The 16,341-nt window shown below is 34.2% G+C and overlaps 1 protein-coding gene across 3 annotated transcripts; it reads left to right on the top strand.

Moving 5' to 3' along the window:
- The first annotated feature begins 889 nt into the window (after positions 1 to 889).
- Positions 890 to 6,286, top strand: LOC124890100 (beta-1,4-mannosyl-glycoprotein 4-beta-N-acetylglucosaminyltransferase-like). 3 transcript variants are annotated; one of them, XM_047401976.1, is made up of 3 exons: positions 890 to 1,280; positions 2,483 to 2,712; positions 4,919 to 6,286. In XM_047401976.1, the coding sequence occupies exon 3, from the start codon at positions 4,975 to 4,977 to the stop codon at positions 6,064 to 6,066; it is 1,092 nt and encodes a 363-aa protein (XP_047257932.1). In that variant the 5' UTR covers positions 890 to 1,280; positions 2,483 to 2,712; positions 4,919 to 4,974; the 3' UTR covers positions 6,067 to 6,286. The 3 variants fall into 3 exon arrangements, with proteins under 3 accessions (XP_047257932.1, XP_047257931.1, XP_047257933.1); XM_047401975.1 differs by having other exon boundaries at positions 958 to 1,768; XM_047401977.1 differs by lacking the exons at positions 890 to 1,280; positions 2,483 to 2,712 and adding an exon at positions 2,737 to 3,415.
- Positions 6,287 to 16,341: the final 10,055 nt, after the last annotated feature.

The raw sequence follows: 16,341 nt of genomic DNA, 5'->3' as shown, positions 1-16,341 counted from the left end.
AACTTTTAAGATAAGTTAATTATTTAAAATATGATATCTCTTTTAAATATACATAATTTAACGTCAATAAACAATAAATCCTTATGTATTTTTGGAGAATATAATCAAATTCATAATTTGCAGGATTATTGAATTTGTTTTATTAGTTTGATCACATGTTAATAAAATAAGAACCACACCGAAATAATCACGATTAATAATCGCATGCTTGTTATAAAATTTGTTTTTGATTTTGGAAAGAATCTTCAAAGAATTTTTATCATTGTAATTCCTCCTTTTTTTTTTTTCTAATTTAAATATATAACTAATTACATATTATTTATTTATTTCTATATTTATATGATTTTGGATTGACTATCTATATGAGTGATTTGGTCCAACTTTTGTCCCGTTTCAATTAAGGATAATGATGATATATATAACTAAAAAAAGGAGACTTATTTAAGATGATTAATTTACCTATACAATAAGTATTTATGATAATTTATTTATATAATGAGTATTTACGAACATACACGGAAACTTTTAAAAATATGAGAGTTAATATGATCATTTTATGATGATGTGTTCAAATATTTAATCAAAATATATCAAAGTATTCGGAATTCATGTTTAAGGTATTGTAGATATATTTAGTTTTTTTCTTTTTTGAAATTTAGAAATAACTTCTTGTAGAAAAATAAAGTAATATTACGTACAATAAATTCTTATAACTAAACACTTTTTAAAATTATTATACATAACAAAAATTTTAATAAATCGAGCTGTCTAACAACCCCAAAATAAGCAAAACCAACAGTAATTAAGTGTCATATTCACACATTAGATCTACCCAAGTATTATAGTGGAAATCTAGCAAACAAAAATACAGGTATTACTACATTATATTACACTATATATAAATTATTATTTTATGTCATTATATTTTGATTGGTGTACACTATAGGCTTGTCATAGTAATACATGTACACAATCTCCACTCTTTTCTGCCATTTCAAAGCCTCTTAAACTATACTTCCTTCTTATTCTCTCCTCTCTCTGTCACATGCCATTAATGTCCCAAAGCTTTTCCTTCTCTTTTTTATACAAAATATACAAATATTTTTTTGCATAATAATAAATAGCCCATCTCATATTTCTTTGTAAAATAAATTATATATTACCCATTGATATATATATATATATAAATATTATACTATAGAGGATATTCATATTGATAATTTATCCCATTGTTAGGTATTGAAATCTTGTTATTTCAGTTTCTCCAGCTCCCATTAAAGGTGAGTTTTTTTTTTTTCTTAAATAATCATTTTCTTGTTCGTATTTAGCTTTTATTTATTTATTTGTTTTTGTTCATTTTTTGAATCTTGAAATATGAGTTATTTTGGGGTTTTTTTTTCAAGAAAGATGTGATATTTTTGTTTATTTTTGGTGGTTTTGTTGTGTTGAATGGCTTTTAGTTATAAAAATTTCAACTTTTTTGGTAAAATCTGTATGTTACTTTATTGTTGTTATGCAAATGGGATTAAGTGGGAGAGCTGAAGGGAATTTAATGATGTGAATAATTTTGTCAAATATAGAATCTTTTTTGCATTTATTAAAGACACCTTGTGTAGTATATTCTGCTATCCGTTGATTTTCTTGGGAAATAAATGGCTGCATATTCATGAATATAGTTTTTGCTTATTAAATGTAACTGGAATATCACTGCTTTGATGTGAGTTACTTGAGCTGAGGGTCTTTTGGAAAGTCTCTCTGCCTCCACGAGGTAAGGATAAGATCTGTGTACACATCATCACTGGGGTATGTTGTTGTTGTTGTTGTAACACAACTGGTATATTCTGCTGAATGTTCAATTTACGGGGAAAATGATCAATCATTTTTTACTTATTACACACAAATGGTTTATTCTGTTTTGTATTGATTTCTGAATAATTGCTGTATATTCAATTTCGTGATCTTTTTACAACATAAGGATGTAGATTAGCTTTATTGTTCTTTGAGTGAGGGTCTATCCGAAACTGGCTCTAGTTAAGGTTTGTGTACACTCTACCCTCCTCAGACCACACTTGTGGGATTACATCAGGTTTGTTGTTGTTGTTGTTCAGGATATAGAGTAGCATTTAGCAGAAACACCTTTATGACTATGTTCTTATTAGAATGTTCTGTCTTTTGGCCTCGTCTTTAAATCAGTTTGTTGTGTTAAAAAAGAGTTACTTGAGCCTAGGGTGTTTTGGAACAGCCTCTCTATGTCCACGAGGTAGGGGTAAGGTCTTCGTACACTATACCCTCCCTGGACACCACCTGCGGAAACACAGGGTATGTTGTTGTTGTTGTGTTAAAAGAGTTTGTTTTTCAAGAAATTGAAGGATATTGTTTGACCAAGCCAATTTGGTTCGAGAAATTAGTGTCTAACTGGTATATTTACAAGAACACAACGAACCTGATTCAGAAAATTGTTTTGCTCTGTCACTCATTGCAGGGAAGCATTTGGATGGCATTATTGTCTTGGAATTGCATACCGAAGTTGGTCAAAGATCCTAATAACTTAGTAGATTCCTATAAGAAACTATTGCAGGCCTGCGTATGAGGCAAATGTTGCTATAGAACGTGCCGGGGAGGCTTGAAGATGGATCACATTAGTTCACTTCTTGCTAAATTTTGTCCTGATTTTCTTATAGGTTCCTCCAAGTTTGAACTTTGGTACTTGTGGTAAGATGCAAATCTCCATTCATTTCTTTTGGGAAAAGAACACCACTTAATATTGGTTCCATGTTAAAAAAAAAAAAAACTTTCTTATTTTGTCTTGAATGTGTGATATGTATTCTTAGTGGAAATAATTTGGAGAATTGAGTGTTTCGAATGAGTTGGTCCTGATGGAACCAAAGGCCTTTTGAATGAGTTGGTCCTAATGGAACCAAGGTATAAGGGTAGGATTAGAAGATACCTTTGTCTCAAGGATGATAGTGTGACTAGGGGCTGGAGTGGTCCCATCGAGATGGGCAAAGAGGTTGCAGTCATGCATAAGCATGGAAAATTGAGCTTTCAAGTGGTGAAGTTTGCCTATCCTTTTTCTTTGGAACCTTTATTTGTTATTAGATAACAAGATTTGGCTCAAGATTGCCCATTTTTGTTAATTCCAGCGTTTCTTTGAATGTGATTACTTAGTAAGTTTCCATACCAAGGCTCAATCCAATTAAGTCCGTAGCGTCTACCAATTTCGATATCCCCCTTTCTTTTTTTGTTTTGAGTTTAGGATCTCTATGTGATGTCATTTCTTTTTCTTTTTGGGTAATTAGGAAGCAGGTTTGAGCTGAATAATGATGTTGGTGTTAGGATCGATTAGCAGTTCACACACACTAAATCTATGGAGAGGATGAAGAAAACTAGAGAGAGTTCTTGAGGAGAAAGAGAGGTAATTTCGTGGTAACACCCGTGGGTAACCTCCACGGCGGACAGGCTATTTATATTAATGACTTGGAGTATGTACAATTACACAGAGAATGAGAATAAAAGGTACAGGTTGAACCGCGTGAACATTAATATATAACAGTACGTCACATATTAATCAGGCTCCACAATCTAACAGTTGGTACTGGTTGTGTTGTCAACTTTGATCTGTCTTGTTAGAGCGTATAGAGACCTGATACCATATAAACACTTGTCATTAAGTAGTGTTACATCAACTAAGAAGGCTCCTAATTGAACACGAACTGTCGAAAGATAAACATAAGCTAACTACTAACAGTATTAAACTTACTACTTAGGGGTCGTTTGGTTTGAAAATGGTTATCCCGGGATACCTAATTATCCCGGGATAAAATAAAAGAACACATTTTCCTTTGTTTGGTCGGAGGGATTAATCCAACCTGGGATAACTTATCCCACCATTTTCCCCTTAGTCCCGGGATAACTTATCCCATATACATGGTGGGATAAGTTATCCCGGGATAACTAATCCCGGTATTAGTTATCCCGAGATAACCATTTTCTAACCAAACGACACCTAAGAGTAGTGTTCCAATACTGTATACTTCTTCATGTTCATGCTGAAATTAGTAATGGAGACATAGGTATTGTGTCGATATATTCTGGTTTTCTCCCCTTCTTAATTCTATTTTGGAGATGTTGTCAAGAAAGGTTATGTAATAGCGCTGGAAAATATCACACTTCATCGATTACAAGAAGTGTTTCCCTGTCCTAAAGGATGATTTAGTAGAAGTGTTTGACAATTTTCATTTTCCCTATTCGTATGGCATCATAGTTGTGGTTTATTTATTTGCTATGTCGGGAAAAGATTTTGGTCTTGGGTATTATGTAGTATCTCTTCCTTTCTTTTTCACCTTGTGGACAAAGTAAAATAAATCTTGAGCAACTGTGGCTGGAGGGATTTGAAAATGAAACTTTCAGATAAGGGAACAACTTCGAGATAGAAAACAAACTATACTATTAGAGATGATTGTCTTTTCGACAGAAATTCTCTCAAGTGTCTCCTCTAGTAAGACTTAGACTCAATGCATGTGAACGTGTGAGCAATATAAATTCATCTGGTGGCATAGTACTTTTATATATTAGTAAAGTTGTTGGTCAAGAACAGTTATAATCTCGTTGCTGAAATAAGTTATCATCACTATACATGTCATATAGCATGTTCTTATAATCCTAATTTATAAGAATTTCTGGCCGTGCATTTTTAGCAATCTTGGCGAGGTAGCGCGTGTGGTAAGGAGCATGCGAGGACAAATTGTTTTTTTCAACAATGATATAATTTAGCAAATGAATTTTCATGAAATATGCTATGCTTTGAATTTGCTGTAAAAATCTAGACATATCTTAGATCGATACCAAATAATTTACTTCTAGTTTTTAGGGGAAAATGAGTACATTTCTAGTTTCTAACTCATCTGAAAATGTGCAGACTATAAAACTTTAAACCATGAGAAGATGTTAGGCAAACTTTTACGCTGATATCTGATGGCACCAAGACATCCCCGCCTTATCGCCAGACGATCTCATGGAAAAGTCATTTTCATCGTGCTCTTGATACTAATACCGATTTTGCTCTTTGGCATTTATCTCCATTTCCATAAGATCACCTATTTTTTCCGCCCACTTTGGGACAAGCCTCCACCTCCGTTTGTGCATTTGCCACATTATTATGCTGAAAATGTTTCTATGGATAATCTTTGTCGCCTACATGGATGGACCCTACGTCCTGAACCACGTCGTGTATTTGATGGGATCATATTCAGCAATGAGCTAGACTTGCTTGAGATAAGGTGGCGTGAGCTCTATCCCTATGTTACAAAATTTGTGATCTTGGAAGCCAACTCCACTTTTACTGGACTTCCGAAGCCATTGTACTTCTCTGACCATCGGGAACGATTTGCATTTGCTGAGGATAAGATTGTACATGGTGTATTTCCTGGCCGTATAGCATCCCCTGGGTCATACGAAGATCCGTTTAAACTAGAAGGACAGCAACGCATCGCAATGAACAGGTTACTTCATGCTGCTGGTATCTTTGAAGACGACCTTCTCATTATGTCAGACACCGATGAAATCCCAAGCCACCACACTATTAAACTCCTTCAGTGGTGCGACGGAGTGCATCCCGTGCTGCATCTGGAGCTTAGACATTACATGTACTCCTTTGAGTTCCCTGTTGACTATAGTAGCTGGCGTGCCACTGTTCACATTTACAACAGGTGGACGAAATATAGACATTCCCGCCAAACAGATGTTATACTTTCTGATGCAGGGTGGCATTGTAGCTTTTGCTTCCGGCATCTGCAAGATTTTGTATTCAAAATGACTGGTTACAGTCACGCAGACAGAGTTCGGCGTAGAAACTTCCTAAAGTATTCTAGGATTCAAAAGCTCATCTGTGAGGGAGCTGATCTTTATGACATGTTACCCGAGGAGTATTCTTTCCAAGAATTGATCAAGAAAATGGGATCAATACCTCGCTCAGCATCTGCGGTTCACCTTCCAACATACGTCATTGAAAATGCAGATAAGTTTCGATTCCTCCTCCCAGGAGGTTGTCAGCGATCACCGCGATGATTCTTCCAACACGGTAACTTATTCAGTTTGCTTCAGCTGCTAGTTTTAGACCTTAGTGTTGTTTTTCCACTCAAATTTGCACATGTTTTAGCTAATATGAGTTGAATTTCCTTTTGGTATGGAGAAAAATAGTTTCCCATACCTTTGCAATAGAATGTAACACACATATTTACATCAATCAAGATGCCTGTCAAATGGAAAAAAACATTTTTCTTGCTAACTGCTCTATTTTTGTGTTAATGGATCCCAATTTGAGTTACAACTCACACTTTTGAAAATATTAAAGAGAAATCTAATTAGTTCCTTATGGGACATCCGATAAAATTGGAACGATCCTGAGAAATAACTAGTAACGTTCTGTGTGGGGTTGGCTTAGTGGCCAATTTCATTCTCACTTTTTATGGGATAATAAAAGTACGTTGAAGCTATGCTGCTTGGACTCTTGTTACTGCCATGTGATCCGGAGGTAATTGGTTCGAGGCATGGAAATAGCCTCTTCCCGAAATGCAGGGTAAGACTACATATAATAAAACCTTAGTGGAGCGCTTAATACACTGGGCTGCTCTATCTCTTTTGCTTAAGCTCCACAAAAGTGTTGATGGGTACGTGTCGGATCTTTCAAAAGCGGTACATTTTAAAGGATCTGATATGGCTGTGGCATCATTTTTAGAGATTCCGAGCAACATATAGCTTTCGAGGTGCATAGTGTGCCTAAGATCTTGAAAAGTTGTTGCAACAAATGGAGAAAAAAGGTGGAAAAAAGGGAACTCAACAAATGCCTAAAAGAAGGAAAAAGGGAAAAGACAAAGCGTTCGTAAGATTCTCCAGAAAGAGAGGTGATCTATTTTCCTTTCCCTTTAAAGTAAACACAAAATTCGTTTTATCTTTAAAATTGGTGATTTTTTTTTAATATGATTACTGTGGAACAAGCGGAAGGTGAGTTGTTTTCACATGCGCGCTCCCTCTTTCTCTCTATCTATGTTTAAAATATCTCAAAATATATATATGTACTCGAAATTAGTATCCGTGATGGCATTGCAAATCTTATAAGTAAAATCCTTGATCCACAACAGGTGGTAAGGAACCATTCAACAACCAACAAAATTGATCAATTGAACACTCTTGTCCAAAATTTCTACTTAATAGAAGTTTATACATATAGATTAAAATTTAGATATCCTTAGGAAATTAATGGTTTAACTATTGGTGGAGGCACTTGTCAAGTACAAGCTCTAAAGTTTCAAATTCCAATGAAAAGGGCATTTGATGATTTTGGTTAGAAGAAAAGAAAGGAACAAATGAAGTGACACATTAATCTGAACTAATTAGATGGTACTCGTAAAATGAGAACTTACACGTTATTCGTGTAGTGAAAGCGGAAGACTAGATAAGGACAATTGGAGAATTCGAAACCAAAATATGCCCTACAATTAAAAAAAAAATTAATGTATGTCATATAAAAAAAAAGGAATCAAAATAGACTTTGTGCATTTAATAAGTGCATAATGCCTTTAAATTTGTTACGGAACCTGGCTGACGATGTTAGAAAAGTCAAAATTCATATTGTGGACTTAGTAATTGCACAATTCATTTTTTTATGGATTGTGCACTTAATAAGTGCATAACCTATTTTTTTATGAATTGTGTTCTTGCACAATATATTTTTTAAGTGAAAAAATGGATTGTGCACTTAATAAGTGCACATTATATTTATTAATAGGTTGTGTTTCACGTGCCACTTTTTAAAGATTGTTTTTAGTCATCTATTAATAAATAGATTGTGCACTATTTAGAGCACAATTCATTTATTTGTACTATCTCTGTTTTTGCACAATTGTATATTTTTTTAATAAATAAATAGATTGTGCACTAAAAAAGTGTAAAATCTTTTTAAAAAAATGATTTGTGCACTTTTTTATAAATAAATAAATGTGCACTAAAAAAGTGCACTTTGTACTACTCATCTTGTTCAGACACATCAACAAGAATATGTGCACATAAAATGTGCATATTATCTTGTTCACTTGCTTCAACAGTCCTTTACAATTTCTATATAAAGGGAAAATATGGTCTTCTTCACTGCAATAACTTCAACTTTTTTTATAGTTCAGATAAATTTTTATTCATTTAAGTCTTAGAGAATGAAGAGTGAACGCATCAAAGTTGCACTTTTTTGGGACGGTGAAATTGTTCATGAGGGTAATACAATATATTATAGTATTTCTCTCAAGTGCAACGTCAAATATTCAATTTCAATTGGTTACAAGAATTTGTTGATTCAATTTTTAGAAGGATGGAAATTAAAAGTGATGATTATGATTTATTTATAATTGGACAATATTCAAATTCCTTATCATCAAATGGTCTGGTAAATTATGGAGAATGGATTATCAATGATGATGAGTTATTGACAGAATTTTTAAGGCTTCCTTCTGATTATGCCATTCAAATAAAATTAAATATTCTTCAATTTTATGTTAAGAAGGAGCGGACGAGTCGTCATGCGCACTCTCCTGCACAGACGAATGTCTATACACAACTTGCGAATCTTAACTAATATTGATGATGCCCGGTTAAGTCAATATAGCAATTTTTTCGACGTGAACGTTTCTCAATACTTCATGTCGAGTAACGTACCGACACTAACTTCAGTACCTGATTTGAATGAAATTTTGAATCAAAGTGACTGGTAATGTCGATGAATACATTTTATTATTAGTAATATTTATTTTTATTGCTTTGTGTTTATTTGTTATGTCATATTATTGTTATATTTTTTTTAGGGGATTAACTTTTGGTGAGACGAATAATGATGAATTTTTGGGGCAAGATTATAATTATGTCCAATCATCACAGCTTGGTTGGATGGATAATGCTGGAACATCTTCAAATATTCCTCTTTCGTTGAATCTTGATGTTGCCGAGTATTATCGGTAGGTAAAATATAGTTGTTATTATATTTATTTATATTTATAACATATATTAAAAATATTTAATATTAGAAAATACAGGGATAATGTATCGCGAGATGAGCATGTCATTCCCGAAGATATTGAAAATGGCGATCAAGCAAATTATAGCGAATTGTCATAAAGTGATGATAGTGCACCTAATAATGCCGATGGAGGTGAATGCCCCTATGACTCGTCATCGAGTGATGATGGTGTGAGGTTCAATTCTGGATAAAGATCCATGTCCATGAGCCCTTATCCTAAACAAGAATCAATTCCACAGGCATCAATGCAAAGATCGACACCAATGTCACAATCAAACAATAGACCCCATTTTTATTCTAATGAAGTTTTGTTTCTTGATCATTTTCAAGAAGTACCTGATGTTTTTATGGATAAGCATGAAAATAATTTTGTCCCTACAGGTGTGTGGCGTGAACCGATTGATTTTTTAAATGATGATTTTTATCTTTCTAGCCAGATGTTGTTCAAGTCAAAAAAAGATTTACAACGGGCGGTTAAACTCTATTATATTAAAGAAGGAAGAGAGTTTTTTGTTGTTAAGTGTGGAAAGAACGTCTTCAGAATTTGTTGCAAACGTGTAGATCAAGATTATTCTTTCAAACTTTGTGCTACCGAAGATAGTAGTAATAACTTGTGGAAGATCGACAAATACATTGACGAACACACTTGTAATATGGGTGATTATCGTGGAGGTCACAACAATTTGGATGTAGACATGATTGCAACTGTTCTTGTGCCGTATATTGAAAAGACACTGAGGTACTATTTTTTATCGACTGCATTTGACTATACAAATCAGTAGTTGTATTTTCAATTATAATTATTAAAAATAATTTGTTACAGGTATCCTATCAAAGATTGTCAAATGTCTGTTCTTAATAAGTTTCGCAAAATAATTAGACAGCGAAAGGTGTTTCTTGGATGAAAGCGTGCATTTGAACAAGTCTATGAAAATTGGGAGGCCTCATTTCGTGAATTACCAAGGTTTATCACTGCTATGAGACATTTCAATTCAGGTTTTATCGACGAATGGTGATTCGGATGACATGAGAGAGTTGATGAATGTGTTTTCAACTATGTGTTTTGGGTGTTTAAGCCATGTATCGATGGTTTTCGTTATTGTCGGTCGGTGATATCGATGGATGGAACACATGTATATGGTAAGTATGACATAAAGTTGTTAATCGCGGTAGGTACGGATGGCAATGACTCCATTTTTCCATTGGCTTTTGCAATAGCAGCGAATGAAAGTTTTGATACATGGACTAAGTTTTTGAGCGATTTGCATCGGCATGTTGTATGTGGTCGTCAAGGTATTACGTTGATATCTGACAGACATCACAACATACTTGGAAGTGTCTCTGCAGAGCGTAACTGGTAAGCTCCTTTTGCCTATCATCGTTATTGTCTATGACACTTGAATGACAATTATCAGAGAGCATACCAAAGTGTCCGGCTAGACAACCTACTATGGGCCGCTGCAATAGTAACGCAGGAGAACAATTTCTTGTTACAAATGAAGTTGATCAAGGGAACATACTTGCCAGGATATGAGTGGTTGATGAAGCTCGACTTAAAAAAATAGACTATGCATAAGAATGATGGAAGGAGATGGGGCATGCTCACAACGAACAACTCCGAGTCATTTAATGGACTGTTAAAGTCTGCTAGAGGCCTACCAGTGACTGCAATGGTCAAATTATCTTACAGTATGATTGTGGATCTTTTTTTTTCAGAGATCGAAGTATGCAAAACAACTCTTGGTTGACAAACAAAAATGAATGCCGAATTCATTCAAAAAATTTGAGAAATACAGAAAAAAGACATCGATGCACAGTATTTAAAATTATTTGGTGGCAGATAATATATTTGAAATTAGGACATTCAACTCAAATCATGGAAAAGGTGGTAATAAGTAAATTGTTAATGAGACACAATGAACATGTACGTGTGGTAAATGGCAATTAAATCATTTTCCATGTTCTCACGCCATTAGGGTGTTTGAATTTGTTGGAAATCCTGCATGGGATTATATTGCATATGAATTCTCTGTGGCGTGGTACAAAAGATCTTACTCTGACCAGTTTATTCCATTTGGTGACGAGGATTATTGGCCAGAAAGTCCGTTTTTCATGATTGCAAATAAAATTTTTTTGTGCAAAGTTAAGATCAAGTCCACCACACGTACTCCCAATGAAATGGATGTTTCACAAAGTAGTCTCTCCCGAAAATGCTCTACTTGCAAACAATCAGGACATGATAAGCGTAATTGTCCATCGAGAGTGCGCAATGCTAATGCATAAGGGGCAACAAATACCTCTGATGGTGCTAGTACTTTTAGGACATGATTATAAATGTGTCTCTTATTATGAATTATTTTATATGTTATTGTATTACTTATATGTGTGTCAATGAATGGTGTGAGTGTTTTATTGTGAAATAAAATTTTACGTATTTTATTATGAGATAAAATTTTAATATTTTTATAATACAAAATTGCAACATAACGTACAAAAAAAATTACATATCTTCTTTATCAGTTTCTGGAACTACATCGAATTCATGTTGTGTTGGCTCAATTAAACTCCTTTGGTTTATACAACAATATGACACTCCAAAATCTAGTGTTTGAGGTAAATGCTTTTGAAAGCCTATCCATTCGTTAACAATTGGATATACTGGATATGTAGAATCTCGATGTAGTGTCTGATTTTCAAGTAGTTTTCAGTGCTCCTCTTCATCTGCTCCTTGAAAGATAAGATCATCTTATGCATGAAAAAACTCTAATGCTTTTTTCATTTCTGATATTTCCTTATTCAATTGTTCAATAACTTGTGCTTCATCCCTGAACTTACATATCTGAAATATCGCGGACAGTGCTTGTGGAATGCTCAAATCATGTCATCAACATAACACCTCATAATCATATCATTTAGAATATAGTTGAGTCCACTAAAGTATTTCTCCCCAAATAATAAAATCTTTAGCTTTAGAAGAGTATGTTTCTCCGACAATGATGTGGCCAGCAATTTGTAAATTGTGATAAATAGATATAGATTTATTTTTTAAGGGATGAATTCGGCCATACCATTTTTTTCTGACAAATCAGTATAGCACCCAAATACTTTTGCAGGATTTTTTGAAATTCTCTCATTTTTTATTTTTCTAATATCGAACCAACATTTCATTGGAGCTTGGCGTAGTGAGTTGTAAGATGTTATATTTTTCTGTATATTTGTAATGTGTTATTTATACATAAAGAATAAAGATATTTGTAGACATTGCGCTAATAAAGTTGTGTTGTCAATCAGAAACGTCAGTCCGTCAGTCAAAAGAAGGGTGTACAGTTCAAAGTGCATAAATTATGTACACTATGTAGCCTGTAGGTTGCAGAAGATGTGTCATTAAAAGTGTATTGTCAATCAGGGACGTTAATCCATCAGTCAAAAGAGGAGAGTACAGTACAAAATGCATATATTATGTGCACAATGTTTCTTGTAGGTTGCAGTAGATGTATCAATCAAGGACGTCAATCAGTCAGTCAAAAGAGGGTTGTACAGTACAAAATGCATATATTATGTGCACAATGTAGCCTAGGTTGTACTATATATCAGTCCACTCTTTGTTCGTTCATTTGTTTCAAAATATCTAGAAAGAATTTTCCTTCAATTTCCTCTATCACCTTTAACAAACATCTCCAACAGTCCATAGGAGCAAAAATGTAAAGGTGGAGTACAAGGCAACCAAGCAGGAGGTAAACCTGCGGAATACTCTTAACACTGGGCCATCCTCCTTTTGCATCGAGACAGTCACAGCTGGTTGGTTCACTGCTCCGACTGTTTCATCGCCTGCTTTTCTCTATCCAACATCATTATTAACTTCAACAGCTGATACTTTAATTCATTAAATCAAGTTAAAAGTTAAGGATTGAAGTTTTTTGGGAATTTGAAAGATTAAAAAAATTAAAACAAGCAATATGAAAAAACTCCTACGAAAAGAAAATTCCTAATGAAATTTGTCCTGCAAAGTCAAAAGCTATATGTGTTTTTCTTATTTTCATCCATCCATATATCAAAAGGAAAAAAGATATTTACTTAGACCCAGTGTTTTCGTCAACAACTCAATGAATACATGACATGTATTTTTATATACACTGTCATCACTTATTCACTTAAGCATAGTCAATAAATATTACAATCTTACCTCTATTTAATCAATAAACTACGGTAAACTAATGTAACTTCATGTAAACACCGGTGTTATAAAAAAAGAGGACATGACATGAAGGAAGAAGAAAAAGCTACTCTCTATCCAAATTTATCTGGTTAACTTTCCTTTAATTTGTCACTAAGAAAAGGTCACCTTCCTATTTTTATAGACAATTTAATCTTCAAATTTTCATTTGGAAAAGTATTTATGGTTTGTTCTAGACCACTTGTTTCAAATATCTTTCGTTTTTCTTATTTCTGCTCCTAGACAAATAAGTGAGAAAGCAACACCCTATATTATCTTAAAACAAGTGATGCAAGGTCCAAGAAGATTGCTTGGGAAAGTAAAGGCAGAATTCCCAGCATTCAAAGTTGAACAGAATACAAAAGTCATAGTTAAGTTTTACCCATGTGCTTATTTTCTGCTTTCACGCCACTATAAATACTCGAACGCCATTTCACTTCCATGTAACACTAACTTATTCTCTTTTTTTTAATTGTCCTCTCTGGTGATATTGAATCCAAATGGCTTCTCTCCAAGTTATCTCCATATTGGAAGCATCTTTTCTATTCATGCAAACTTTGGGAAACTCTCAACATGCCCTGAATGTTTCATTCATTCTCGTGCAGGCCACTATCCAAATTGACAAGAAAAAGGTAAGATGTGTCTACCAGTTACCATTAGTTTATAGCTAAACCTATAAGTATACAAAGTATATAAGCAAATGAGGATCATTGTATATCAATCAATTCATCGAGTACCACATAAGGTACCTATGAGCTAAGTTGCGTGGACTCTTCACTTTTGATGCCGCGTTTGTGTCGATTCTCCAAAAATACACTACTTTGGTGATTCCGACAAGCACCCGCTGACATCAAACATTTTGATAATGACCCAAAGGTTATCTGAGGAGTTTATGCATCTATACATTAAGCTACTACTATACATTACTATAATAAACTCTACTTGTGATCCATCAATACACATATTTTAAGAGCGGACATTAAACAGCTTAAAAATAATATTGTTGTGGCAGAAAATCTTGGTTTCTCTCATCTGGGAATGCTGACTGAGTTAACTCAGATAAATCTACAGAAACCGAGTTAACTGAAAAATCTTAGTTTCTTCAAGGTGGGATTCATTTTTGTAGCATCAAAACAGCTAAAGCTCCTCCAGAAACTGTGCTAGTTACAAAAACTATGTATAAAACACACAATTAAAAGGAAGATCGGTACTCTAAAACTCCTGCTATACGCAGGACAACACACAATCAATTTCAAAATATAAAAAAAATTACTTTTCAAGATTTGTAAAGGGATGTCACTTCTTTCAGCCTTCTCCACAATCACCTAAATAGCAAGAAGAAACAAGTAAATGGGTTGGATAAAAATCATACTATAAATTTTGTAGCACATCCAGAGAGCATTGCAAGAAAATATACTAAAATTATACCAGTATTCTGTCAGGTTACTTCATAACTATGTGCCACAAATCCTAAATTGTATCGATTCCCGCGGCCTAATCCCCCCATGCGCTTCATTGTCTCCATCTCTGTTGTCTCTCCTCTTTATAGCAGCAACAGGATCAGTACAATGCTTGCTTTTACGATTCTTCATACGTGTCGAAACCTACAAACAACAATTACATATAAGTAGATAATGTCAAGCTATTTATATTAAATAATTTATGAATATTAGTCTATATATTGCAACAATTATCCGTGTCTCCTCCGTCACATCCATTGGTCCATGAGATGCATCTTGAACAACAGAAGGTGCGCAATATGGAATCTAAAAAAATACAAAAAAAAAATAATGTGTTAACATATTATAAATACGAATAGTCGTTTTGTGTACCATACTAGTTTATATGCACCTACTTTTTGTATTTGTTATACTATTATTGGTCCTAAGTTGGGGGTCTATCGGAAACAACCTCTCTACTTCTCTTGAGGTAGTGGTATGGTTTGCGTACACTCTACCCTCTCCAGACCCCACTAGGTGGGAATACACTGGGTATGTTATTGTTGTTGATTGACCTGTATGTCAGAGGGAAGCTCTGCGACTGTCTGAAAATCCATGTCGGGGGTCGGGATCGGATTGGATGACGAGGTACAAACCAAATCCTGAGATTGCTAAAGAATTTATTATAAGAAAAATAGAAAATAAAAAACACACAAAAAACATAATGAAGTAATTGTTAATACTTACCGCCACATCTCCAAACTCAATCGAGCTAAAACTCAAACGTAGAGTGCATGTCATAAGTAGTCGGTTCCACTAGAGAAGAGGTAGCCACAATATATGCTTTATAAGAATCAGATAAGTGGTCATAAGCAACATTTGCAGATATGGGATATTTAACCTCTTTGTTAATGTGGAGTGAGATGAAATCTTTCATCCAAATAGGTGGATGGGACTCTCTAGTAGACCTTCTGAGTGTAGGAAAAAAATGAGTCACAGGATTAGGCTCAGCTTCAACTATATCATGAGGTTCAGGAACTAGTACTAATGCCTCAGATTGTTAGTCATATGTTCATCAGGAAATTGCATATTATGATAAGTAGGAGATAAATCTGTTGTATCATAAGAATCAGTAGGATGAACATATGGAAGATGATGAGCAATTTCACACATAATTTCTGTATTATCCAGAGCATTCAGAAAGGGTGCTTTAGACTGTTCAGTATGTATACTTGAGAAAGGAAAAACTGACTCTTTGAATATAACATCCCGGCTAACAAAAAAGGTTTTTGTAGATAAATCATATAGTACATAGCCTTTCTGAACCTCTGAGTATCCTATGTGTACAAAAGCTTTAGATCTTGGAGCTAATTTATCAGACTCTTGCAGTACCTTTGCAAAACACAAACATCCTAGCACTCTTAAATGTATTATAGATGGAGTCTTTCTATACAACTTCTCATAAGGTGAAAGACCATTGATAACCTTACTAGGTGTTCTATTGATCAAATATATTGCAGCAAGCACCACCTGAACCCAAAACTTTAAAGGAATATGACTTTGAAACCTCAAGGCTCTAGTGACCTCTAGCACATATCTGTGCTTCCTTTTAGCAACTCCATTTTGCT

Source organism: Capsicum annuum, unplaced genomic scaffold (assembly GCF_002878395.1).
Source record: "Capsicum annuum cultivar UCD-10X-F1 unplaced genomic scaffold, UCD10Xv1.1 ctg1184, whole genome shotgun sequence".
NCBI classification, from domain to species: domain Eukaryota; kingdom Viridiplantae; phylum Streptophyta; class Magnoliopsida; order Solanales; family Solanaceae; genus Capsicum; species Capsicum annuum.
Note: the sequence above shows the minus strand (reverse complement) of the source record. Positions and strands in the feature narration are given on the sequence as shown.